The sequence below is a fragment of the Narcine bancroftii genome, chromosome 4 (assembly GCF_036971445.1).
Source record: "Narcine bancroftii isolate sNarBan1 chromosome 4, sNarBan1.hap1, whole genome shotgun sequence".
NCBI classification, from domain to species: domain Eukaryota; kingdom Metazoa; phylum Chordata; class Chondrichthyes; order Torpediniformes; family Narcinidae; genus Narcine; species Narcine bancroftii.
Window position 1 is genome coordinate 266,914,624 of NC_091472.1, and position 27,541 is coordinate 266,942,164.

Below are 27,541 nucleotides of genomic sequence, written 5' to 3' on the forward strand. Positions count from 1 at the left end.
ACATTAAATTTAATTTTTGGTCTTATCCCAGATACATTAGATAATAGGAGGTGTAGGGATCTCTGAGGAGAGAGAGTATCTTTGGTGCTGATAGTTACGCCCACTAAAGTGGGGATGGTAGGCATTACTGGACTTCACTTATCTCCTAAATTTCTCACTTGTTCGCTCCTCGTGCCACACCCTGGAAACCACTTCAGCTAGCGGGTGAAAACAAGTGAGTGGGTGGTGTCATTACTACATCACTAGCTGATCATCCCAACAGCGAAGTAGGCGGAAGAGGAGACATCTCCCAACAGCTGCATAGGTGGATGAGGAAGTCCAACAATAGGTAGGGAGACTTGCGAGCACGCCGCAAGAACTGCCGTGGACCCACAACACTCAGGGCTTGTCTACCTAGCATGTGAAGCCTGGATTCAACGGACTGTGTGGAAGAAACCATCACTTGTTCAACGGGCAGAAAGGCGATTCTCAGCAATGTGTCGTGGAGCACTGAGAGAACACAGTGAGGCACATACAGAACACTGCTGGCCATCTACTTTATCCTGACCTGTCTCCAGCCATCTCGACTATGTCTTGCCACTGGGTCCAGATAGGCCGGAACGAGAGAGTGAGGCTGATGACCTGCACAACTCTCCCTCGCTTTAATCCAAGTCAAGTAGAAGTTATGAGTTAAACCTTGAAGTCATGGTCATCTTGGACTACGAAGGACAAACAACAAGATAATAGGAAAAGCATAGGATCTTGAGGGAAATTAACTCCCGCAACCCGTTCTGAAAATGCTCCTAGTTCCTTCTAAAATGGTCTTAATTTTGAATGTGACCAGGTGTAGTGCAAAAAAAAATGTCTCTTGATTACACCTAAAACACTTAACTGATAAATCTGATTTCAGTCTATGTAATTTTTGTGGGGTAAGATACAACTGATGTAATAAATTATTTTGTAATAATCTATATCTAGCATTTATTGTATTTGTCACTGTTTATGTTGGAGAGGTCTTCTAGACATGGTTGCCCTTTGTCATTGACATTGTTTGCATTGATAATTGAACTTTTGGCACAATTAATAAGACAGGATAGTAATATTAAAGGTGTTAAAGTGAAATCTGATTAATTTAAAATTAATTTATTTGCAGATGATGTTTTGATTTATTTTACAGAACCAAAAGAATCTTTGAGATTTTTGTATGATAGATTGGAACAATATGGAGTAATATCTGGTTATAAAATTAATTGGTGAAAAAAGTGAAATTATGCAATTAATTGAAGATAAATTTAAATGGACAGATCAAATTAAATATTTAGGTATTAAAGTTGATAAAAATTTTAATCATTTATATGAATTAAATTATTTACTTTTATTTTATAAAATTAAGAATGATTTAAATCGATGGAATGATTTATCGATAACATTAATAGGAAGAGTTAATTGTATTAAAATGAATATTTTTCCTAGGTTACAATATATTTTTCAGTCTTTTCCTTGTAAAGTTTCTCATTTTTTAAGGATTTGAATTTTATAGTTAGAAAGTTTTTATGTAAAGATAAAATGCCAAGAGTATCTTTACAAAAATTAACGTGAAAGTATGATTTAGGAGGATTACAACTTCCAAATTTTCAAAATTATAATAAGGCGGCACAATTAAAGTTCATTAATAGAATGTTTGATTTGGAAACTAGATTGGGACAGGCAGATATTGAATTAAATTGAATTCATGAGAATAAGAGGGATCAATTTGTATATAAATGGAATTTGAAGTTATGTAAACATAATTCACCAATTTTGATGCACTTGATGGAAATATGGAATAATAAATGAAGAGATAGGTACATGTGGTAAAGTTTCTATGAAGACATCTTTGTATCAGAATAAACTTCCTTTTACGGTTAATAATTTTTGAAAATATGGGCTCAATAGGAATTAAATTTGTACAGGATTGTTATGAAGCAGGTTATTTTATTACATTTCAAGATTGAAGGAAAAATATGAAATGCCATTGAATACTTGTTTTTTTTAAGCAAGTTAAAGTTTTGTTGATGGATCAAGTTGGGAATATTATGAGGTTGCCTAGACAGGCTAGTTTTGAAATTTTAATTATGGATGGTAGGAAAAGAGATTTGTATCAGAAATGTATGCATTATTACAGAATAAAATGTTTAAGCCAGATTTACAAAATCAAGGTTGAAATGGGGATAAAAGATTTAGGAATAAAAATTACTCAGGAGGATTGGAGAAATTTGTGTAAAGATCGTATAAAAATAGTGAATGTAAGATGTAGATTAGTTCATTATAATTTTGTACACGAATTATATTTAACTCCTGAGAAATTAATGAGGTATAATTTACTTTCTACAGATTTATGTTTTAGATGCCAGGAAGTAAAAGGAAAATTTTTACATTCAACATGGCTCTGTGAAAAGTTGGAAGATTTTTGGATGCGGTTTAAGAAACTTTTTCAAAATATTTTTAAAGTTAAATTCCTAATTGATCCATCAATATTTTTGTTAAGTAATATTAAAAAGACTTTTTTGGAATTAAGATTAAATAAATTTCAAATAGCATTTTTGAGATTAGGATTAGCAGTTGTGAGAAAATGTATTGCAATTACTTGGAAAAATGATATATGATAAATTTACTTTGATTGAGATCTTGTATACCATTGGGAAAAAAAAAAACATATAATTGACGAGATCATTGTTTTTTCACTTGGAAAGTTTTGAACCCTTATTTGGATTATATGGGTTTGAAATTTTGAATACTTCTGCCTTGGTGTAGTGAAATGTCTCAATCCATGTTGTTATAATTTGTATCTCCTTTTTTCTTTTTCTTTTAGAAGGGGTAGTTAGTGGTGGTTTTAGGTAAGGGGTATACAAAGGTGAGAGGGTTTTTTTGAGTTAGGGTCAGGGTTAGAGGGGTTTCTGTTATATTCCAGGTATACATTAATATTTTATACTTTGTATTAAGTTTATTAACTATGTATCATAGTTTAACTTTTTAAATAAAGTATTAAAAAGCATTTATTGTATTTGTCATGACAAAGTTCTAACTAATTTTTCCCTCAGTACTAATATTTAAATCCATTTCCCATCTCTGCCTAGATATAAGTTCCTTGTTTTTGTATTCCTTTTGCAATAATGCATACATAGGCCAAATAATTTTTTTAACAGATTTATTTCCAATCAAAATTTCTATCTATCTCCTTTCAGGCAATAACATTGCTGGACCTAATTTATCACATAAATAAGTTTTATTTGATAATAACAAAAATATTGTATTATTCTGTATTTATTTTAATTGATCAAATGTCATTACTTTTCAGTCTTCAAAACAGTCTATTATTTGCTTAATTCCTTTAGGAAACCAAACGTCAAGCAGACGATTATTCATTGTAAATAGTACAGGTCTATTCTGTGTCAATGGCATTTAATGAATTACATTATTCCTCATTCCCATTTCAACATTTATTTTATCCCACACTGTAATCAAATGTTTCAGCAATGGAGTATCCCTATCTCCAGTTATTAATCTTGTGTCCTATTTATAAATAAAATCTTCACACATCATCTCTCCAATTTTATCCATCTCTATTTTAATCCACACTGGTTTCTGTCCTTCCTCAAAAAAAGAGTAAAATTACATTTGTGCTACTGTATAATAATTTTTAAAATTTATAAATTGTAACCCTCCCAATTCAAATTTCTATGTTAATTTTTCTAATGAAACTCTTGCCATTTTATCCTTCCAAATAAACTTTCCTATGTCTTTATTTAAAACTTGAAAAAACTTTTGTGGGACAGATATAGGTAATGATTGAAAGATATTTGTCTTGATGCAATTAACTCTACCTAGTAAAGATAGATAGTAAATCTATCCATTTTTTCTTAGAATCTCATCAATTTTCTGAAGGATTGTAATTCAAATAAATGTTATTTAAATTATTATCTATTCAAATCCCTAGATATTTTCCAATCTTTGGCCATTTAAATTGGATATTTCTTTTGTAGTTTTTATAATTGCCACAGTTAGAAGCATTATCTCACTTTTATCCCAATTCACTTTATAACCTGATACTATACCATATTTTTTCTATCTAGAGTACTATTTATGCAATGAACTTTCCAGTTCGATCGAATAGATTACATCACCTGCAAATAAATTTATATTCCTCTCTCCCAATTCTGAACCCTTTAATTTTAGCATCTGACCTAATCAATTCCACTAATGGCTCTGTTGCTAAAATAAACAAAGCTGGAGACAATTGAGATACTTCTCTACTAGATCTAGTTAATTGAAAAGAATCAGAAACATGCCCATTTGTTACTACTTTAATCCTCCGTTCATTATACAGAGTTTTAATCCAGTTTATATATGTTTGACCCAGAGTGTATTTTTCAAGAACTTTAAATAAGAAATCCCATTCTAATCTATCAAACACCTTTTCCGCATCAAAAGCCACATATCTTTTTTTTTTCTGTGCTAAATTAATGATACTTAATAATCTGGTAACATTGTCTGCCAACTTTCTTTTAACAAAGCTAGTTTGATCCATCTTTATTAATTTTGGTAAATAATGTGCCAACCAATTTACTAACATTTTATAATCATATAGATATAGGTCTATCTGAAGAAAGCTTTAATGGATCTCTTTCTTTGGAATCACAGTTATTATTGCTGTTTTAGAAGATTCAGGTAAAGTATGTGTTTCCTCTGCCTGTCTTAACACTTCCATAACTTGAGGAATCAATATATTTTAAAAAAATTCAGATGGAAAGCCATCCTCTCCCTGAGATTTATTACTTTGTAAAGAACACTATGCTTCCCTAACCTCTATTAGATTAAAAGGAGCATCCAATTCTCTCTGATCTTCCAAATTCAATTTAGGTAAACTAATTTGAGGTAGAAAATTATCTATTTTATTATAATCTTTTGGAGATTCTGAGTGATATAATTTTGTATAAATTTGTTTTAAATTTTCATTAATTTCCTGAAGTTTATAAGAAAGTATATTAGAATAATTCTTAATGGCAATAATCGTTCTTGATACCTGTTCTGTCTTTAACTGCCAAGAAATAACCTTGTGTGCCCTTTTGCCCATTCATAGTACCTCTGCTTTGTTCTCATCATCGCTTTCTGTATTCTATATATGTTTGTAAAGTTTTATGAAGTTTTTTTTATTAATAAGAGATTTTAATTTATCCTCACTAACTTGTCTCTGTAAATCTTTTTACAAACCTGTTATGTCCATCTCCAATTGTTATATTACCTTCATTTAATCCTTCTTAATTTTTGAGGTATAACATTATTTGGCCACGTAAACACGCCTTCATTGCACCCCGCAAGTTAAATTTATTTGTAACAGAATGAGAATTAGTATCAAAAAAATTCTTGTGTCTTTTTATAAATTCACAAAAATCCTTCCTTTTTATCAATAAACTGATTATTCTCTATCTACCATTGTTATTGCCATCAATAGAGGAGAATGATCAGATAAAATTCTTGCTTTATATTCTGCTTGTTGGATTCTACTCTGAAGCTGTGCAGATACCAAAAATATATCGATCCTAGAATAAGAATCACGTCAACTTGAATAAAATAAATAATCTCTTTCTCTCCAATGGAATCTTCTTCAAGCATCTATTAAATTTAAATCTTTCAATGGGATAATGTTGTTTTAGCTGCTTTAGTCCTCACTATAACTCTAATGGACCTGTCTAAGACTGGGTTGAAAGAAAAATTGAAGTCCCTACCAATTAGTGTATATACTCATGTGCATTTGCCAAGTTCAGAAATGTGCCCTTTTGTCATCTATGTTCATAAAAATCCAGGATTCAGAAAAAAATTGACATTGAATCATAACATATCTTCATGCAGGGTCTGAGATTACATTTTGTATTTTAATTGTATGTTTCTTATTTATCAAGATAGCTAGAGCTCTTTCTTTTGAATTAATGAAGAGACTACAACGTGTCCCACACAATCACTTTCCATCTTCTGGTGTTCTTTTTCTATTACATGAATTTCCTATGGGGGGTTGGGGGAAGCTAGATCTACTTTCATTTTCTTAATACGCGTTAAGCCCGTTAATATTAAAGCTTAAAACATTCAATAATTTATTATTTAATGGACTTTTCAGCCTCCATAAAGAAACTTCTCCCCTTTATCTCCCTCCTCTCAGCTTCTTGGCACTCCAGCTCTAGTCTAAGACTTATAACAAGGTATTTGCATCTAACCAATCCAAGTATCAAGAAAAAGAAAATAAAGTAAAAAGAACAATAAAAAGACCCCAAATAATGTTTTAAAATAATATGCAACAACATTACCCCACCATGTTATGGATAGTTGCCAAAGCTACAAACACACGTCTTGGTAGATGTTGGTCCATTATCCTCCAGTTCCCCCAGTGGTCATTATTACTTCCATTTATAACTAATAGATTAAAAGTGTTCGGTTTAAGTCAACCAAGTACAGGAAGATTTCAAACTCCCGCTTGTCGTGCTGCTCTTCGTTAAGCCTCTTGTGGAATAATTGGCAGAGTATCTTTCTCGGGATCAATTAAAAAATATTTTGGCCCTCCTTTAATGAAAATCTTGAGAGTTGCAGGATGATGTAGAATAAAGCTGTAACCATTCTTCCAAAGGTATTTTTCACCAGATTGATTTATTTCCTCTTTTTCAACAGTTCAAAACTGATGTCAGGGTAAAAGAAGATTTTACTTCCATTATATTCCTATGTTTCCCTTCTCTCTTTGGCTTCCTTTACTGCAAGTTCTAACACCTTCTCGTGAACTTGCTAGTGAAGAAACTATCAATATGGGTCGTAGCCTTTGATCAGAAGGTAGCCTAGATCTTAAAGCCCTATGTGACCTTTCTATTTAAATATCTCCTTGAAATTGGTCTTGTCCAACGTTGGAAAAAGTTTACTATATTATCTCCTTCATCACTTTCTTTAAGACCAACACTCTTGATCTTGTTCCTTTTACTAAAATTTTTTTATAAATCCACTTTCTCAGATTTATTTTCAACAGCCCGTGCATCAGTGGTGTTTTCCATTTTCTCCATTCTATCATTTCTAGACCAAATTCCACATTTTAACTCTACCTTCCGTACCTTTGTCGTCTTTGTATTCTATTTACAATTTCATAATATCTCTTAGTTTTCTCCTATTTTTATATATATTCCAATCTAATTTGTTTAAGCTCTTTCATTACAAGAAATATCTCAGGACTTGCTCTTTGAATTTCCATTCTGCTCTGAACTTTAATACCTCCTCTAGCACCAGCTGTATCTTCTTCATCATCTTCTTCCTGTAGAATCTGTTCTTGTCCCTCTTCATTGTCGCTGCATTGCAATCCAGCAAGAAATTCACCTTCAGAAGGCAGCAATTGAAACAGTCTGCCTGCCTTAGCAATGTCTTCGATCTGCATATGCACAGCTTTTTGCGCATACGCAGTTGCGTATCTTCCTGCTCTTCACCATTTCTCTGTAGTTGCAACAGTAATGGCGCTGCACTTCCTTTGGTGCCCTTGTCGATTGGGTAGAAGCTTTCACTTTCACCGGATCCATTTGGAAAGTAGGCCTTCCTTCTTGATCTTGTCGGTTTTTTTTCCCCTGTCGTGTTTCTAATGTTCCAGCAACGATCTTTTCCTTCTGAGGAGACATTAATATCTGTTCTCTGTCAGTTCTTGTACACTTTTTTTATTCTTTAATTTCCGTCTTTTGACTTTTTTCACTTTTTTTCTTAACTCTTTTTCGGCAGAAGCAGATTCCCTAATTCTATGTCATCACATGACGTCCCCTTCATCTCCTTAGAGTTGTCCACATTGAGACTCGGGTTGTTACTCTCAAACCATTTCACGGATTTTCTATCTCTTTAGAGTGACTCATCGTTGTTGCTGATTAAACCAACTACTGTTGTCATCTGCAAACTTGCTGACACTGTTGGAGTTGCAACTGCAGATTCATTCGTGTGAAGAGGAGCAGGCTGACCACACAGCCCTGAGGTGCGTTAGTGCTCTTCTACTGACCCAGACAGACTCTGATCTCTCTGTTAGAAAGTCCAGGATCAAATTACAGAGAGGTATTGAGACCCAGTGAGGACAGCTTCTCCACCAGCCTCTGGGGAATGATCGTATTAAACGCAGAGCTGAAGTCAATGAACAGCAGTCTGGCATGTGAGACATTGTGGAACGATTTCTTCTACAGGCAAATTGAAATGGATCCAACATTTCAGGAAAGTGGGCTTTGATGTGTTCCATCACCAGATGATCGAAGCATTTCATAAGGTTGGAGGTCATTGCCACAGGTCGGTAGTCATTGAGACTTATTATTTGTCGCCCTCTTAGATACCGGGATGATGTTGGCTGTCTGGACCTTCATTAAGGTGTCGAAACTGTATAGTATGTGAAGACTATACTATGTGGTCATTTGGTCTGCACAGTACTTCAGTGCATGATGTTGTCTGGTCCCTCAGCCTTGTGTGGGTTCACCTTGGATAGGGTTCTCCTCTCCTTGGCAAGGCCTATGCAGGGGGTCAATTCATCAGGGGGCATGGAGCTTTCTTTAGCATCATCCTGTTCTTCTAAAACCATGTAGAAAAGGTGTTCAATCTGTCCAGAAGGGAGGCATCATTGTCCTTAATTCACAAGGTTGACTTGAGATCCATAATAGTCTTGGTCCCTTGCCACATACACTTTATATCGCACAGCTCTCTGTGGATCTTCTGGGTGCACCCTGCTTTGCCTTTTGTATTGCACGGGAGATTTAAACCCTGGCTGATCTTAGTGATCTTAGCTGATTTTAATCTTTATCGCGATGTTTTTGTTCAGGGTTGTCTCTTTTCCTGACAGTCAGCAACTCAAACTACTATCTTAAATGACGTACAGTGGCTCTTCTCACTTGCTCAATTTACCCACTGCCTAATGGTTTTAAACAGATGACTCCTATGCATTTTGGCTTGCTAGCAATACCATGGACCGTTGCATTGAGATCTTGATCTACGAGGCATGAGATGATTTTTTTTCATTTACTGGATTTGAGAGTCGCAAGTCAAGCTATTTTTGATTCCACATCCTTCATTGCCCTTGAGAGGACGGTAGTGAGCTGTCTCTGCAAATGTATAGTAAGACTGTTGGTATCCATGAATTCAAGCAACTGGCAAAAAAAAAAATTAAGGAAAATAAATAATAAAAAAACAACTAAGAATAAAATAATAGATAAAAATACACAAGTTTAAAATTGTAACAATGTTTTCTGAAGTAACACAATTTTTTGGTGAAGATGGGAGCAAATATTTAGCCAGCGGAGTGCCTTGCTCATGCTTTGCTCGTAGCAGCTGTTTGAATAAAAGTGGGGTGGAGTTAATTATCTATATTGTTATTGTTCGTCTTTTGGGAGACTTCGTGGAGATGAAGTGACGGTTAAATGTTCTCAAAGAATATGACTGAAAATAAAATAAAATTCTTTAAGGTTTATATATTCATGCAAGTAAAGTTAGGTCAGTGTAAGTACAGTACTTTCGCATTTTAAACTTTTTATTCTTCATGCAGATGTGTTAGGTATTGTAAGAGTAAGTCCCAAGCAATACTTATCTGGCACCTATCAATCCCCACAGGTGTTGGATACGAGTGTACTTCCACTTCAGTGATGGGTCAGAGGTTTATTAGGGTTTGGACCCAGCAGTGTTACTTTCTCATTGAGATTGGTATGTGACTTAGTGATGGTCTTTCAATGTGAGTGCTGCCTGTGACCACCTTGGCAGCAGAAGTTGTGGTTAGTGAGATGTTGTCTGAGTAGCCCGGGGGAGTAATTTTATAACAGCTTGTAGTTGACTCACACTGTGCCACTGGTGGAAAAAGAGTGTGGGTTCAGATCAAACAGAACATTCTCCTGTTGATGCTGTGAAATTTTGTTGTGTTGGAGCCACAGTAATCCAGGCAAAAGGAGACTGTTCCATCATATTTTTGAGGTATGCTTTGCAGGTGAAGGAAAGGCCCTGGAAGTTGAGACATGAGTCATTTACTGGATGGTTCCCATTCTGTGGTTGCGTTTGCAGCCACAGTATTTTGCGGAAGTTAAACAGGAAAGTCTGTTGACGCAGAGATTGTTGTGGAATACATAAAAGAGCTGGAGAAACTCAGCATCTGTAAGAATCCTTGATAAAGGGATAGGTCCACTTATGTTTTTGGTTGAAGGTGACAACCTCACCTTAGGATGGTAATGATTGGCCTCTGGAATAGTCTCAAAGGGGTTAGGACTGAAACATTGTCCGTTCTTTTTCTCTCACTAATGGTGCCTGACCTGCTGAGTTCCTCTGGCAGATTGTGTTCACCCTCTAGAATAATGATATGTTTAATGTCAAAAGTGGCTGGTTGGATTCTTGCTAGCAGGAGAAGGCCATTGTGTGATGCGACTGTAACTTGCCACTTAACTAATTTTATCAGGAATGCAGCTTGGGTGTTAGTGACTACAAACATAGAAATCTTAATTATTTAAGTTATTTAATGTGAATAGAACTAATCATAGTAAAATCCTCAGCCAGCATCTTATTGAAAATGTGGCAGCAGAGCTCTGAAATGCCCTGTTTAGGATCAATTGATCCATTTTGATGTTCTCCATTTGATATTTCTGACCTATCATCAACTAAGTGAATGGCTGGTTTGGTATTTTTATAAGTTACTTGTATGCATGTGAAATTACCTCTCTTCAATTTCTTCTCTTCCTCCCCCCCCCCCCAACAATATATTAATTGAAGATGACTATTCCAAAACCGAGGCAACACGGTTAGCAGAGTGGTTAAAGCAACGCTATTTATAGTGCCAGTGATCTGGCTTCTGATCCACCGGTGACTAAAGAGTTTGTATGTTCTCTCCCTGACTGCGAGGCTTTCTTTTGGGAGTTCCGGTTTCCTCACACCCTTTAAAAACATACAGGAGTTGTAGGTTAATTGCAGTATTTTGGGCGGCACTGGCTCATGGGCTGGAAGGACCTGTTACGATGCTGTATGTTTAATTTAAAAAAAATGAGATGATATCTTCCAATCCATTGAAATAATATTGAATTTTTCAATGACTATTTGTTCCTTATGAAATGTTTTTTTTTACAGTTGTGGATAGCATCCTGCGACGGGATCAGCAAATATTTGAAGACAAAGAACTCCGAAGGAAATATCCATTGAAAATTTCACAGAACATTGTGGATGTAAGTGTTTGCAACCAGTTCTCCTTCTTATCCATTCTTGCTGCTAATTCACCAGTACCTCTGTTTAAATGCCTCATCTCAATCTCTCCGCAGCCTGTACCGGTAATCTTTCAGCACCAAAAGCTTCCCGCTGCTTTGTCCCTCCAACTCTGGAACCTTGTGCATTTATCACTGCCTTAACCCTACCTTTCATTTTCAATCAGCTATATTCTAGGCTCTGCAGTCCTCAATCTTTAAATCTATCTCTTGGAGAAAGCTTTTAGTCTGCCCATTCTAGTAAGATGGTACTGTAGCTGCACGCTACTCGAAAGACACACACATACACACACACTGTAGTCAGGTTAAGCTCTGAGTTTTATTAGGGCTCAAACCCGACTTTTATCACTGTTCCCACTGTGGCCCCCCTTAGCTGACGTCACAACATGCATAACAAAAGTGGGTTTCCCGCAAGCAAGTACTTTCTTGCATAACAATGCCCTTCTTCCCCGTGTGCTGCCTTTGTCTGTTGGCTGCACAGCAAGGCCAGCACATTTTTGGGGTCACTGGCATTTAAGCTACCTTTGCTGTTCACCTGCTGGTTTGCTTGTTGGGGCCAATGCCACTGCGCAGGCTGCTGGCCTTTGGTTGCACGCCACTTGGAGTGCCAGCGCAATCACCACCACAGTAGACCACCACATGACCCCCTGCCCCCCCCCCACTCCCCCCCAAAACCAGCAGTATTGTCCTTGTCCTTGGTGCCCAGAGGCAAGGTCTCTGCAGCCTTCAGTGGCCAGCCTCTTCTGCCTGGTGTTGGTGTCTCGACTGGGCGCACCGGGTCCAGGTGTGCTGGCTTCCGCCTCTCTGTGGTGAAGACCTCTGTCTTGCCTCCGACCTCCAGCTCAATCGTGGCAGGTGACCTGGAAAAGACCTTTGCAGCCGTGGACGATGTGGACCCCTGCGAATGAAAACATGCATTCCTGCAGGTCTTTGGGTAGTTGATCCTTGCATGTCCGTGCCTGGAAGGTGGAATCAGGGTCAGGTGGCAAACTCTTTCCATTAGCCTGAGAAACACTGCATAGTCATCCTGCTGTCCATCTAGGGATGGTACGAATTCTCCCAGGATCACCAGTGGAGCTCCTTAGATGAGTTCGGCCGAAGAGGTGTTGAGGTCCTCCTTGGGTGCCAGGAGGACCCAACAGCGCGCATGGTAGCTTGTCTACCCAGTTGGGTCCTTGGAGTCTGGTCATGAGTGCGTTTTTGAGCTGCCTGTGGAAGCACACCACCAATCCATTGGACTATGTGTGGTAAATGTTGTGTGATGTAACTGGGCACCCCACAGGCTGGCGAGGACAGACCACAGACTGGAGGTAAACTGGGCCCCTCTACCGGATGTGATGTGGGACAGTAATCTGAACCGTGCCACCCAGAATGAGATGAGGGCTCTGGCGCACAAGGTTGTGGACGTGTCTACCAGCGAGATTGCTTTTGGCCACCTGGTGAAGCATCTACCATGATGAACAGATAGCGGAAACCGGCAAGTGTCCTACTATGTCCACATGGATGTGGTTGAACCTTCATTCTGTGGGCTCAAAGTGCTGAGGTGGGGTCTTGGTATGCTGCTGTACCTTGGATGTTTGGCATTGTGTACACGCCTTCGTTCACCCGCTGACCTATTTCCACAATCCATGCCATACATATTTGCTGGCCACCAGCCGGACCATGGTCCTGATGGATGGGTGAGTCAGGCCATGGATGGAGTCAAAAACCTGTCATCTCCTAGCCGCTGAGATGATGGGTCTGACCTAACCGGTGCCCACGTCATACAGGAGGGTGTTGTTACCTGTGCTGATTGGGATGTCCTGGAGCTGCAGTCCCGTTATGGCAGTCCTGCATTGCGACATCTCCTGATCTTTCTGCTGTGTCTCTGCCAGTGCCACGAAATTCACTCCCCTTGATAAGCGCATGATACTTTGCCTGGACAGTGCGTCGGCCACCACGTTGTCCTTGCCGGAGATGTGTCTCACATCTGTGATGTACTCCGAGATGTAAGACAGGTGTCGTTGCTGGCGGGCCGAGCAGAGTCCGAGATTTTAGCCAAGGCGAAAGTCAGGTGCTTGTAATCTGTGAATGTTGTGAAGGATCTGCCCTCTCGGAAGTACCTGAAGTGGCGGATGGCTAAGTACAGCAACAGTAGCTCTCTTTTGAAAGCGTTGTACTTCAGTTCTGGAGGCCGCAGACGTTTGCTGAAGAAAACCAGCGGCTGCCAACTTCATTTGTTCTGCTGCTCCAGAACTCCGCAGATTGCTGTTCCTGAGGCATCCACCGTCAGGGCTGTTGGAGCGCCTGACCTGGGATGTACCAGGAGAGCGGTGTCTGCCAGGGCTTCCTTGTTCCTCACAAAGGCTTCTGCTGACTCCTCGTCTCAGGTAATGTCCTTCTCCTTGCCTATCATCCGGGTGAACAAGGGCAGCGTGATCCAGGCAGCTGAGGGGATGAACCTGTAATAGAAGTTGATCCTAGTCATGAACTCCAGTAGTCCCTTGGTCGTGATGGGTCTGGGGAACTTCCGGATGGCCTCCACTTTACTGGGTAGTGGTGTGGCTCCTTCCCTGGTTATCCTGTGGCCCAGGAAGTTGATGGCCTTCAATCTGAACTGGCATTTGTTTGGGTTGGTCATCAGGCTGAACTTGCTACTCGCTAAGTCGGGTGTAGAGGTTGCACAGGTGCGCCATATGCTCCTGTTGGCTCCTGCTCACCACCAGGATGTTGTCCAGGTACGTGAAGGTACCATCCAGGTCTCAGCCCACTGTGTCCATGAGTCGCTGGAAGGTCTGTGCAGCATTCTTTAGCCTGAACGGCATTTGGAGGAATTGGAAGAGGCCAAACGGGGTGATGATTGCGGTCTTGGGGGATATCATCAGGGTGCACCAGGATCTGATGATATCCTCGCATGAGGTCCACTTTGGCGAAGATCCTTGCCCCGTGCATGTCAGCCATGAAACCCTGGATGTACGGCATGGAGTACCGATCCAGTGTTGTGGCCTCGTTGAGCCAGCGGTAGTCGCTGCATGGTCATTGCTTTGGGTACTGTTTCAGGTCCAGAGGACCCCAAAACCCAGCAGCAATAGAAATTCACCAAGAAAAATGGTAACTTAAACGAATGTTACTTTTAATTAGCTTTAAACATGAAAACAGGATCAAACTCTAACTTGTTACTATTAACTTAGCCCCTTTCTAATTCTAAGTGCACGTCTATGTAATGTGTGTATAAGTTCAGAAAAGTTCTTTGATTCACAGTCTAATCTCATTTCTTACTCCTCCAAGTTCACTGGTATCAGGCAATTCTTATACTGTGCACAGAATTTAACATTTATGAATTTCACCAGGCTTTGGTGCTTGAAAGGTAAATAGTTACTGCTCAGGAAGGTTCTTGTCGGTTTTCACAGAGATTTGTTGCTCGTTGGACACAGACCGATTCCTTCCGATCAGCCACTTCAGTGTCTTACGGAAGAAACTTGCTCCATCAGGGTTTTACAGATTGATAACCTCTTTCTTTCAGGTCACCACAGAGTTCCTTTTCTGTTTCCCTTGTTTCGGGTGAAACGTTATACATCTAGCCATCTCCTCTTGAATGGACCACAAGGGCTTTGACCAGGCTGAACTAAGAACTCACAACCCACCTTCAAAATGTTTATTTTCTGCACTCGGAGCCTGGACTGTCTGGCTTGAGCAGAGCTCTAGCATTTTAAATGAGATATGTGTTTGTATCTTTTTGTGACCTAACTTAAAAAAAAAAAGACCCCACAATTTATCTCCTTTAAAATATATCTATATACAATATAAAATATAACATAATCTGTCACAGTACCATATGATGCCGAGCTCCTCCAGCTTGTTGAATTCCTCCTTCGTCAGCTGGAGCTTCCCTGGAGGAAGGCATCTTGCCCTTGCATGGAGCTGCAGGCCCTGGGCCAAGATGTGGTGCTGTACTCAATGTCAGGGCATCACTGTGGTTAATTGGGGGGTGAGTACTGCAGGGAACTCGGCCAGGACCCTGGCGTACTCTGTCCGATATCTGTACATAGTCCTGGGAGCCTGGCGTCTTTGAGGAGGAAGGTTTGAAAAGTCTTGGCATGACCAATCTCCTTTCCTTGAGGTCCACTAGCAGGCTGTGGGCGTGCAGGAAGTCTGCCCCAAGGTGGAGCAGCTGTTCCACTGCGGCCAGCGTGAACACCCACGAGAAGAAGCTGCCTCCCAACTGCAGTTGGACCTTGTGGGTACTATAGGTCCGAATCATGCTGTTGTTTCCTGTTCCTGATGTCCTGTCCCAACGGGTCAGGACGCTGACCCCTGCTCCTGTGTCCATGAGGAAGTGTCATCCAGACTGGCAGACCCAAGTATACAGGAGGCTGTCTTGGTGGCCAACTGTTGTGGCCATTAGTGATGGCTGGCCCTGGCGTTTCCCTGAAATGTGCATGGTAGCCTGCACCGGCGGGCACTGGCACCTCATCTCTGGTGGTAGAAACACCACTGGTCGTCTGGATCACCCTCTCTTGGATGCTGCTCTTCTCTTGGCACCTCTGCACAGGTCTGGCTGCAGGGTTTAGTGTTGACCCCCATGGACACCGAGCTCTGTGTTGCTACTTTCTGGGGGTCACTAATATCTGCGTCAGCCAGGAACCATTAGATGTTCTCAGGCAGTTGCTCCAGGAATGCCTGCTCAAACATGATGCAGGGCTTGTATTTGCCCCGGAGGGCCAGCATCTCGTTCATGAGGGCTAATGGGGGCCTGTCCCCTAGCCCGTCAAGGTGGAGCAGACGTGCCCCTTTCTTACGCCATGAGAGGCCAAAGGTCTCGATCAGCAAGTCCTTAAAGGCAGTATACATGCCTTCCAATGGGGGCACCTGGATGAAGATGGCCACCCGGCCTGCTGTGTGCTGGACCAGGGCACTCACCACGTGGTAGAACCGGGTGGATTCTGCTGTGATCTGCCGGATCTGGAACTGTTCCTCAGCCTGCTCAAACGACACGTCTGGTTGATTTGTCCAAAGGTCGGCAGCTTGAGGGCGACCACATTGATTGCTGCCTATTTGCTCATTGCTGGGTTTAAATGTAATCTACACCCTCGGAATCCACAATTGTGGCCCGCGCTACTCGAAAGAAGACACACACATGTAGTGTAGTCAGGTTAGCTCTGAGTTCCATTAGGGCTCAGGCCCGACTTTTATACTTGTACTATTCTTGCTGTGGCCCCCCCTTGGGTGACATCACAACATGCATAACAAAAGCGGGTTTCCCACACGCAGGTATTTTCCTGCATAACAATGCTGTTCTTCCCCGCGCGCTGTCCCTGCCTGTTGGCTGCGCAGCAAGGCCAGTGCCATTTTGTGGTCACTGGCCTGTTGGCTGCGCAGCAAGGCCAGTGCCATTTTGGGGTCACTGGCCTTTAAGCTGCCCTTGCCGTTCACCTGCCGGTTCGCTTGTTGGGGCTAGTGCTGCTGCGCGGGTTGCTGGCCTTTGGTTGCGCTCACTGCTCAGAGTGCTGGCTCGATCGCCGCTGTGGTGGGCCACCACAGTACAATCATATGGATTTTTGCGATGTTCTCCTTTATTAACATTTAAAAATAAAAGAAAGTTATTTTAAATTCTGATAATCACCAAGAAAACTAGTTTTTTTTAATGCAGAAAGAGCATAAAATCAATAATTTTAAAAAAATTGCTATGATCTTTGTGAGTTGTATGTTGATGATCAAGTATCCTGGGTATGCTCATATTCAAGTCCCCAGAGAAAAATATACAGGTGCAGGAAGTGATTTAATAAGGTAAATAGAATATTAACTTTGTAGTCAAGCTTATTGTCATCTTATTGTACAAGTACAACCTGACGACACAGTGTTCTCCGGTCCTCAGTGTAAAAACATGCAGACACATACAACAAGGCAAACAAAAATACAGTTAAAATATTCATATGCATCTAGCAGTATAATAATGTGCTACTTTGCATAATGGGCCTCCTTCAGACTTTACCACTCACTTTACAGTGGCTACCAACGAACATTGCTTTGGGAGGTTGGAAGAAACCAGAGTACCTGGAAGCAACCCTGTGTGTTCACAGGGAGAACATGCTAACTCTGAGCAGAAGGCACTAGAGGTCAGGATAGCTCCTCTAGTTCCACCACTGTGCCATCCCACAAAGGATTTTCCTGCTCCCCAATTCTTGGTCCATGTAGATTATAGCTCTTCAAGTGGTTATTCAGATTTTTTTTTAAATAACGTTTTTTTGTGCCTTCTCAATCAGGTAAAAGGGTTCAAGTGTGAGGTGTTGCATTTTGGGTCAATTTGCAAAGGGAATGTATACAGATAATGGAAAAGATCTTAAAAGCATTGATGTGCATAGTGATCTCGGGGTTCAGGTCCTTAGCTTATTGAAATTGGCCATGTAATTCAATAGCATGGTAAAGAAGGTATATGGCATGCTTGGTTTCATTGGGCAGGGCTTCAAGGAAGTCAATTTACAGCTTTACAAAACTTTGCTTATGCTGCACTTGGAATGCTGTGTTCAATTCTGGTTGTCCCATTCGAGGAAGGATTTGGAGACTTTGCAAAGGATACAGAAGCAAATCACCAGGAAACTTCATGGTTTAGAGGGTATAAATTATGAGAATGGACAAACTGCTTTATTTTCAAATCTAGAAGATAAAATCATGAAGAGGCATTGGTCGAATGGACAGTCAGAATCTTTTTTCCCCAGGGAAAAACATACCAGAAAACATGCATTTAAGTTGAGGGGGGAGGAAGTTTAAGTGAAATGAGCAGAGCAGGACAGATATTTTACAGAGTGTGATGGGCGTCTGGTACGGGCTACTGGGAGTTGTGATGGATGCAGATACAATAGTTGCATTTAAGCAGCTCTAGATGGACAAATAACTATGAAGGGAATGGAAGGATATTTATAAAGTACAAGCAGCCATCTTAGTTTAAGATGGACATCAAGTTCAGCACAGACAATTGGGTCAAAGGCCCTGTTCCTCATTACAGTGAAACATGAAAGTCTGTAGACGCTAAAATTGTAGTAAAAACACACAGAAATGTTGGAGGAACTGATCCGGGCTCGCAGCATCCATAGGAGGAAAAGATATGTTTCCTACAGATTATATGCTATATCTTGAAGGGCTCAGACATGAAATGTTGTAATATATCTTCACCCCCTATAGACACTGTGAGACTAGCTTAGTTCCTCCCGCATTTCTGTGAGTTTTTCTCTATTTTCATGGTCTTATGAAATGTAGCTGTTCATAAGTTCTTATTGCAGTGCAAGCCTTGTCATGTCATAAATAATAGCTGAAATGTTGTGCTTTTACAGGTTTTTTCATCTGTCTCTGTTGACTTGGACTCCTCAATATTTGAAAAGAATCAGGAACTTAACAAGTTTTTGAGTGAACTTCAAAGCAGCCACAAAATCTTGCAGTTTTCCAAAAGACCTGATGGAAGGCTCCACATTAAGGGTTCTTTCTCTGCATTAAAAAAACTTAGGCGGGAACTTCAGAAACGAATAGGTGAACTTCAAGGAATGAATTCTCATGACTCGGTATTAAAATCTGGGAGAAGTGGCTGGGAAGGGAAGCCTGTGAAGTCTCCATCTTATCCTACAACATGGATGACCGAACCTCAAAATTTTATCGCATCACCAAGTTATGGAGACCAGGATGTCTTGGATCCTGCTGTATTCAAGGATGAATCAATCATTATTTTGGATGCAGATATTTTTTCATACATTGATAAGATCTGTAAACACCAGTACGAAGTCATACTTAGGAATAATTATGTGACTGCTAAGCCAATAAACTACAATAATCTAATTTTTCTGCATCTGTTTACTGGTGAAATGAGTGAAATGCAGAAGCAATCTCAGCTAATGAAGGCAAAACATGAAATGGCGATTTTCATCAGCCAAATGCAGAAAACCCTAGTTATTGAAAAAATTAGATTGGATGGAGGAAGGAAGGACAAAACATTAAAAATATGTAAACGAATTGTGCAGCAGTTTCCCAAGGTTCTTGTTCAAGCTGCTGATTATCACGTGATACTTACAGGCAGCCAAGATGATTGCAAACAGTTTGCCAGGAAAGTGGAAGAGACTGTGCAGACAGGATTTGATCCATCATCCAGTGAATGGCCAAATAGTCTGAATCCAGCTGAGGATATGAATCAACTTGCTCAAAGTGTGGGTTCAGATACTGTCCGTACATTGCATGTGCCTAGGCCCATTGAGAGCAACCCTGATGGCTTCAAGAAGAGTCAGGTTGACAGTTTACAACCACCTTGTAGCTGGAATGATTCATTTGGGAAGCAGGGAAGTTCCCCTTACAATGTGGATACATTAGTTAGTGGGTCATCTTCTTTCCCACCTTTATCCAGTAACAGCTTGAGTACCACCGAAGAGGAACAGTCCAGAATGGTTCCAAGGTCTGAACGGCGTCCAAGTTGCACGCACTACTGAATGGAGAAAATTATTTTTGAATGAATAAACTGCAGGTTAATTTGGCACTTGTGGGTGGCACAATTATTCTGATAAAATGTGAATAAAATGATCATTCATTTGGATAAAAGATACTGCTGTAGAGCGTAGGCAGACTGTGCTCCCCAAACAGTCCCTAATTGGTCAAGTCAAGTTTGTCGTCATCTCAATGCAAAACATGCAGTCACACAATCAGACATAACATGCATTCAGACAATACACATGCAGGACAAGTATTCATATAAATATACAAATAAATATTGTGAATAGCGTAACAAGGGTGGTTCTGTAAAGATGGTGGATAATGTTGTAGAGCCTGAACAAACTAATTCTCAGACATGATAAGATTATAATTCTAAAAGTAGGAAATCTTTTGTAATCTTCACTTTGGAGGGGAAGAAATAGTTGTATACATTGTTTCTGGATTCATAGGGTTGGTCGTTATTTTTAAATATTCACCATCTTTTGCTTGCAATCACACTCTAATTGGTAATACTCGTGCATTGTAGCAAAGGAGTCCCTTTGCTTCATAATTTTTATGGTTGAAGTTTCTGTATTGAAGCCAGACCATGAGAATATATTTTTAAGATGTAAATTTCCTCATATGGAAGTGTTTGTGCAGTGAAAAGAATTTTAAATATGCATTTCAATATGAAATTACATTTACAGAAACTATTTTGGCCAGCTTTATTTGAGGTAAAGTTCCCTAAAAAAAGAGAAATAATCACCTGCAATGTATTTTATGTGGCAAATGATCAATTTAAAAGACTGTTATAGTGACAGTGTGTTTTATTCATGAAACTTTATTACCTATAAGATAAAAATGCTCAACTTTATGGTATTTCATACAAACTTAACAAATTGAATTATTTATTGTCATGTGTATTGAACTGCAGTGAAAAGCTGTGTTGGTGCACTATGCAGGTAACTCAACCCATACTTAAACAGAAGTGTTAGAGAATAATATTACAGTTAAAACTGTTCAATGGTATTATCATTTTACTAATGTTAAATAGTCAGATTACTGCGGGGAAGAAACTACCCTGGAATCTGGTGTTTGTTAACAGGAGGGGGAGAAGACAGTGAGACCAGGGTGCGATGGGTCTTGTAGCATGTTGGTTTCTTTCCTGAGGCAACATGAAGTGTAGGTGGATTAACAGAAGTACAGGTGTTACAATGTCAAAACACTTGTCTGGAAAACACCAACAGCAAATAGAGGATCCATTCGATCAATGAAATAAATGATAGCATTATTATTCGGGTGAGCGAGAATGTGAAGATGTTTTTCTTAGACCAGTGGTTGTCTTTTGATTGTGGAGTTTAATATGTCAGGTTTGGTAACCTATCCCTCAACTATTTCACTTTGTGCTTTTTGGATATCAAAATTCCCTGGAATAATTAGTACCTGATTTTGTTCAGATGCAACTATGTCTCTACAAATGATTAGATGAAACCTATTCCTCTCCATTTGTGTCATTAATCTTGTTACAATTGATTGGCATATTCAAACACATTTTTAAGTTGTTTTGTGCTTTGATGTGAGGTTATTCATTGAGACCCGAATTCAAATATGGATATATAATAATGCACTGTGGATATCCAGTTTCTGTGCCTTCTTCCTGGAACAACGTTCTGACCAGTTTTGTTCCCCCAGCCTTCCCATCTGCCCAGCAGATCTCAATCTCTTCTGATGCCTCTCATTTCTTTTAAAGCAAAGGTGTTGTCATGGGTGCTTGCATGGGTCCAAGCTCTGCTTTTTTTTTTGTTGGCTAAGTGGAACACTCCTTGTTCCAAACTTACCCCAGCATTGCACCCATCTTTTCCTCCATTACATCGATAACTACATTAGGGCTCCTTCCTGCACCAACTGCAGAACTCACAAATTTTATCAACTTTGCAACGAACCTTCACCCCATTCTAAAATTCACTTAAACCATCTCTGATCCCTGTACCATTCTTGATCTCTGTCTCCATCTCATAAGACAAGCTATAAACTGATGTGTGATAAACCCACTGATTCCCACAGCCACCTTGACAATGACACCTCGCAACCTGTCTCTTGTGAAGTTGGCCCAGCTGCTCTGAATCTGCTCTTTTTGGGGAAGTGACTTCCATTGTGGTCAATAGAGTCATCTCTTACTTCCTTTTTCTTGGATATCTGCACTCTCCACACCCACACACGTGTAGAACAGGGATCCTCCTCTTACATCCCACCTGTTTTACATTCAGCATATCATTATTTCTGTCAGCTGAAATTAGACCCCCACCACCAGCCACATGTGCTGCTCCCAACCCTTTCCAACTCCTGCAGGGATTAGTCGCCTCATGGCTCCCTTGTCCACCCGTTCCTCCCCACCATTCTTTGGGACTCCCAGTATTAGCTCTTTGCAATTGCGGGAGATGCTGTTCTTGCTCGTGCCCTTCTTCCCTTACCCCCATTCAGGAACAAAACAGCCCTTTCAAGTGCCCTTCCTCCAACCTCACCAACTGCATTCAATGTTTTCAATATGGCCTTTACGTCAGTGAGACCAAGTGCAAACCAAGAACCATTTCTCAGATAATCTACTCTCTCTGTAATAGTCATCCTGGGCTCCTGGGTGCATGCCATTTCAAATGCTCTTTCCTTTTCCTCACCAACCTGTCTATCCTTGCATTTTCCCACAGCCAGAGGGAGGCCCAGTAATGCTCCAATTCCACCTGGGAAACTTACAGCCCATTGGTTAGAACATTGAATTTTCTAATTTCAGGTAATGTGTCACCTCTATCTTCTTCTGAACTACTTCCATTCTTTCTTCCACCCATTCTCATCCCCTTCCTCTTTGGTTCCTTTATGTTCCCTTCCACATTTCCCCCATTGGATTCTTTCCCCTTTATACCCCCCCCCCCCGATCCATTTGGTCTCATTGTTACCACAACTGTCACCTTTTATCAGATCCCAACAGTAGCAGCTATTGCCCCTACTTAACAACCTATATGACTCATCTACCTCCTCCTTTCCTCTTGTTTGTCTTGCTTCTCTCTTTATCTGGCATCTGCCAGTCAGCCGCCTCTGTTCGTCATCCTCTCTGGTCCACCAATCCCCCCCCACTGGCCCTGGTCCCATCCTGCCTTCTATACCAGATCTTTCTCCTCTGCACTCTGAGGGGTTCCAGCCTGCAAAGTCAATGATTCCTTTCTCTCCCACTGCTCGACTTTTTTTCCACCAGGTTGTGTTGTGCTACTATTCTTGGTGTTGTCTAGTTACTGCCCATAAACTCTCTCTAAAATAAAAGTCACCTCATCATGCCCACTACTGCAGCCTTCCGATCTTCATACACACATTTTACAATGGGCAACAAAGATTTTGCTTTGTGAATACTTTTGGCTCCTGCTCAAAAAAATCACTAAAATGTTCCTATCATGTCCAGTTTTATGTGTGATTTCCTGTCATGTTAAGTCTACTTCAAGGATACAAAACCATGTTATTGAAATTTCATTTTCTGCATTAGCACTTGGACTTTTCTGCTGATCTCGATGCAGTCAGTGACGAACATGGTGAAAGGTTTCACCAGGACATTGCCACCATGGAAAAGCGGTATCTGAACAACAAGAATCCATCAATGCTGGCTGACTATTGTTGGGCGCTGACACAAGAGGCATCAGAAGCTGAGTACAAATGAAAATCAGTGGCAAAACAGTTTTGGGTCAGTTGTGTGTCAGCATCATTGTGTGATTAAACATGCAAAATTCAATAAAAAATTTAATGTGTCTCCAACTTCCGATATGACACACAAATCTGAAATGATCTTTGTGTTCAGCTCAAAGTTGTCTATCATAACTCCCAATTTTTTTTCAGGAAGCAAACCGTTTTTTTGGGGGGGTAGGGGATGGGTTGTACTCACAGGATCATGGCTTGTGATGTGCCAGACACCAAATGCCAATGTGTTAGACACCTGATGACAATCCTTGGATAGGTTCTTCTCCCTCCAGCAGTATGCATCCTGCGGGGTGCTGTCAGAATGGAGGAGGTGGCCCTTTGAATCCTCACATCACACAGAACCCCACAAAGTGTCAAGGCATTTGATTACAGGTTTATTAATATGATACTGTAAGATGATCTTGCAAAGCATTAACAATAATCATGTCATTCCACACAGGAATACTTTTGCCCCAAAGTATCTGCGCTGATCATCTTGATTTTAAGTGTACATTTGCACGCTCACCCCCCACCCCACCAAGTCCCTGCCTTTTATTTAACCTTTCTAACCAAGGAGTAGACTCTACTGTCTATGCCTCTCATAATTTAATACATTTCTCTCTGGTCACCCCCTCTGTCTAGATGTTCATTTGTCTGTCCAAATGCATCTTGTTTGTTGGTATCATACCTGCTTTCACCACTTTACTGGAGTAAATCTTTAAATTTTCCACTCTCACCTAAAGCTATGCCCTCTAATATTTAACATTTCTACTCTGGGAGAAAGATTTTAATTGCCCTGTCGCATCGTAATTCTGTATCATTTCATCACCCCTCACCTTCCCTCCCCCACCCATGGCTCCAAATGTGGCCTGACCAAAGTTTTTCAAAGCTGCAACGTGACCTCAATTTTTAGACTCAACCTGATTGATGAATCCAAGTATGACATCTGCCTTTATCATACCATCTATATGTGTTGCTACTTCCAGGGAACTCTGGACGTACCCAAGATCCCTCTGTACATCAATACTACTTGAGGTCCTGTCATTTATACTTTTTACATTTGATCACTCAAAGTGCCATACCCAACATGAGTCTGGATTTGTCTGGATGACAACATGTGTCATTTTTCTGCCCATATTTCTAACTGGTTTGTATACTGCCAAATCCTTTGGCAATGTTCCTCAGTATCCACAACTCACCAATTACTTGTCTGCAAAATTACTAATTAGACAACCTATATTTTATCTAAATAATTTATACACATTAAAAACAGCATGGATTACTAGGACTAAATGGTCTGTCTTTTTGCTGTAAATCCTTTGTAATTTGTATATTCATTCAGATTTCTTAGGTGTTAAAAGTGGTTTGGTACCCATCTTAATTTGCTCAACAACTATCTGCATTAATAATCACTCCAGTTAACGACAGCTATTACAGATCAAGAAATTAAATGTGATCCTTATTGTTAATAGTTCAGGAGGTGCCAAGGCAATAATGATACTTGATTTTGCAGCCTCTGTTGCCATCTGCTGGAAATTTGAAATTCAAGTAGATATGAAACAATTGTAATTTAGCCATACAGCACAGAAATCGGCCTTTCCGTGCTCCCCAAATATAATAATGAACCTATAATCCCTGTCTAGTTTTGAAGGGTGTGAGGAAACCCATAAAGAGAGTTATTGATTTGAACCTGATCACTAGTGCTATAATAGCACTATGTTAACCATGCTGAAAGTTGAAAATTTGACATTGATTTAATTAAGGTGCTTTTATCAGCTACATGTCCAAGAAGTTCTAATACAGTAAATATCATTTTGGGCCATGTTCAATCATTGATGCATCTGCGCCGTGTGACATTTAAAGAAGGCACATTATCATTGTCAATTTATAACAGCCTCCGAATGCACCCTGAACATTCTGTTTGGAGATGCATATACATTTACATTACAACTGGAGATATCAGTGCTTTCCTATTTTTAATTGACTTAATAATATGGCCTAATAATATGACAATCAGACATCCCTGTATTGCACCCCAGTTATTAGCACCTTGAACATTCTGTTTGGAGATGCATATGTAAATTATATCTACATTTACATTACAACTGGAGATATCAGTGCTTTCCTGTTTTTAATTGACTTAATAATATGGCCTAATAATATGACAATCAGACATCCCTGTATTGCACCCCAGTTATTAGCACCCTGAACATTCTGTTTGGAGATGTATATGTAAATTATATCGACATTTATGTTACAACTGGAGATATCAGTGCTTTCCTATTTTTAATTGACTTAATAATATGGCCTAATAATATGACCATCAGACATCCCTGTATTGCACCCCAGTTATTAAATGATAAAGTAAATCATAATCTTAAAGTAAATCATAATCTTAACCATTCCAGTTCAGACACAATAGTGATTTTAGGACAGATAAGTTTTTAAAATGTGAGTTTCTTACATTTCTTGTTGAAGGTTTTGTATTTTTCAAAATATATGTATAAAAATGTTTAATAAAAAATGTAGTCAATTACAGAGTTAAAAAGACAAGTACAAAAGTATATCCAATATTTACTTTATGATGGTATTAACCCAATCCTCCCAACCTCCATGTCCCAAAAAAGCTAAAGAAAAAAGAAAAGAATGAAAGAATGTATAAAAAAGGAAAAGATAGCAAAGAAAGAAAAAAGAAAATGAATTGAGTTGCTGAAAAGTGTCACGGTCTACAGATCACAAATTCATATTCTATTCAATTTTCTCTGAATAAGATCAACCTTGGTCTCGAGGCTTGGGGAAAAACTCATTAAAAAAATTATGCCTGAATTTTGTAAACATAGTTGCAAAATTTGTAAAAATATACTTATTTCTTAAGTTGTAGGTTATCTTCTTCAAAGGAATACAACTATGTATCTCTGCATTCCAATGTGCCATACCCAGATGTGAAGCAGACTTCTATGTTACAGGTATATATTTTCTGGCCATTGCCAGAGTGCAATTTAACAAACTCTATTTGATATTTGGACAGTTTCAATTTGGGTCTCAACCCTGTAATGTTCCCTAGTAAAAATAATTCTGGGTTTTGTGGAAATTGAATTCCTGTAATCTGCTCTAAAATTTTTCGTAAAGCTACCTAAATAGATCCTGAATCTAATTGAGAATTTTTAAAATCAACTATTCTCATAGAACAACCACCAGAAGACATGTTTTTAAAGTTTGTTCACATTAAAGGAAATTAATAAGACAGTGGCTAAATGAATATATCAAAAATAACATTTCCAAACATTTGGAAATAAATCAAGTCATTTCTAGCTGGAAGAATGATCACCCTATCAACAATGTTTGTCAAGTAATTGTTGGGTATTGATCAAGCTCCTCACAGCTCAAGGACTGGGCACCTTCATTAACAAGGTTTCGCTGGTATTTTTGTTTGTAGGTGAACTTAAAACTGATCTGATTTCCATGTTGAGAACATATTGAGATATAAGGAAAGTTGTTGCATTCTATTTTACCACGTGATTGTGGTTGCTAAAAGACTCTGAGAGTCTGGGATATACATATCATAGTCATAGAGCATAGAACAGGCCCTTCAGTCCAACATGTTCAGTGGCATACTGGGCTAGTACTGTTTGACTGTTTTTGGTCTCTTCTTGTATACCCACTCTAACCTGTTCAGGCCTAATGTTTCCTACCCATTCTATCTCCTTTCCATGCACTACCAGATGGCTGGCTTCTTTTCCATTAACCTCCATATTTTGTCTCAATAATTCTACCCCCTAACATTTTTCACCATTTTTTGCTGTTTTCATCCTAATCCTTACCTCTTGCAATCCCTCCATTCTGTTCTCTTGCTTTTTCACTTTCTGCACCCTACTTTTTCACTATCATGGTGTACCTCCTTTACTGTCCCCCTCCTCTTACTTTCAACAAAACTTTTCCTTTCCTGTTCTCCTGCATTTACCATACTCATTTCATTAAGTGAAGTGGTGCCACAGACCTCTGCACATCCTGGAGCCTTGTACTCTCCCTCCCTACACCTCCTCCCATTCTTCCATTTGTTTCCTAAGCTCAACATCTCCCTTTCCAGGCAGAGGTCTTCACTCAAAACATTGACTGTTCATAGACGACACTTTCCTTATTCTAATATATCCTAATTTCAAAGTATCATCTTCCAA

The 27,541-nt window shown here is 39.6% G+C and overlaps 1 protein-coding gene across 3 annotated transcripts in view; it reads left to right on the top strand.

Annotated features, from left to right (window-relative positions):
• LOC138761943 (RNA-binding protein 43-like) overlaps positions 1-21,155 on the top strand; it is a 34,579-nt gene extending 13,424 nt beyond the window's left edge. For all 3 annotated transcript variants that reach the window (XM_069934965.1, XM_069934964.1, XM_069934963.1), the window contains exons 3-4: positions 11,098-11,192; positions 18,536-21,155. In XM_069934965.1, the coding sequence (XP_069791066.1) occupies positions 11,098-11,192; positions 18,536-19,672 (1,232 nt within the window). In that variant the 3' untranslated portion in view covers positions 19,673-21,155. The remainder of the gene's footprint in view (positions 1-11,097; positions 11,193-18,535) is intronic.
• Positions 21,156-27,541: the final 6,386 nt, after the last annotated feature.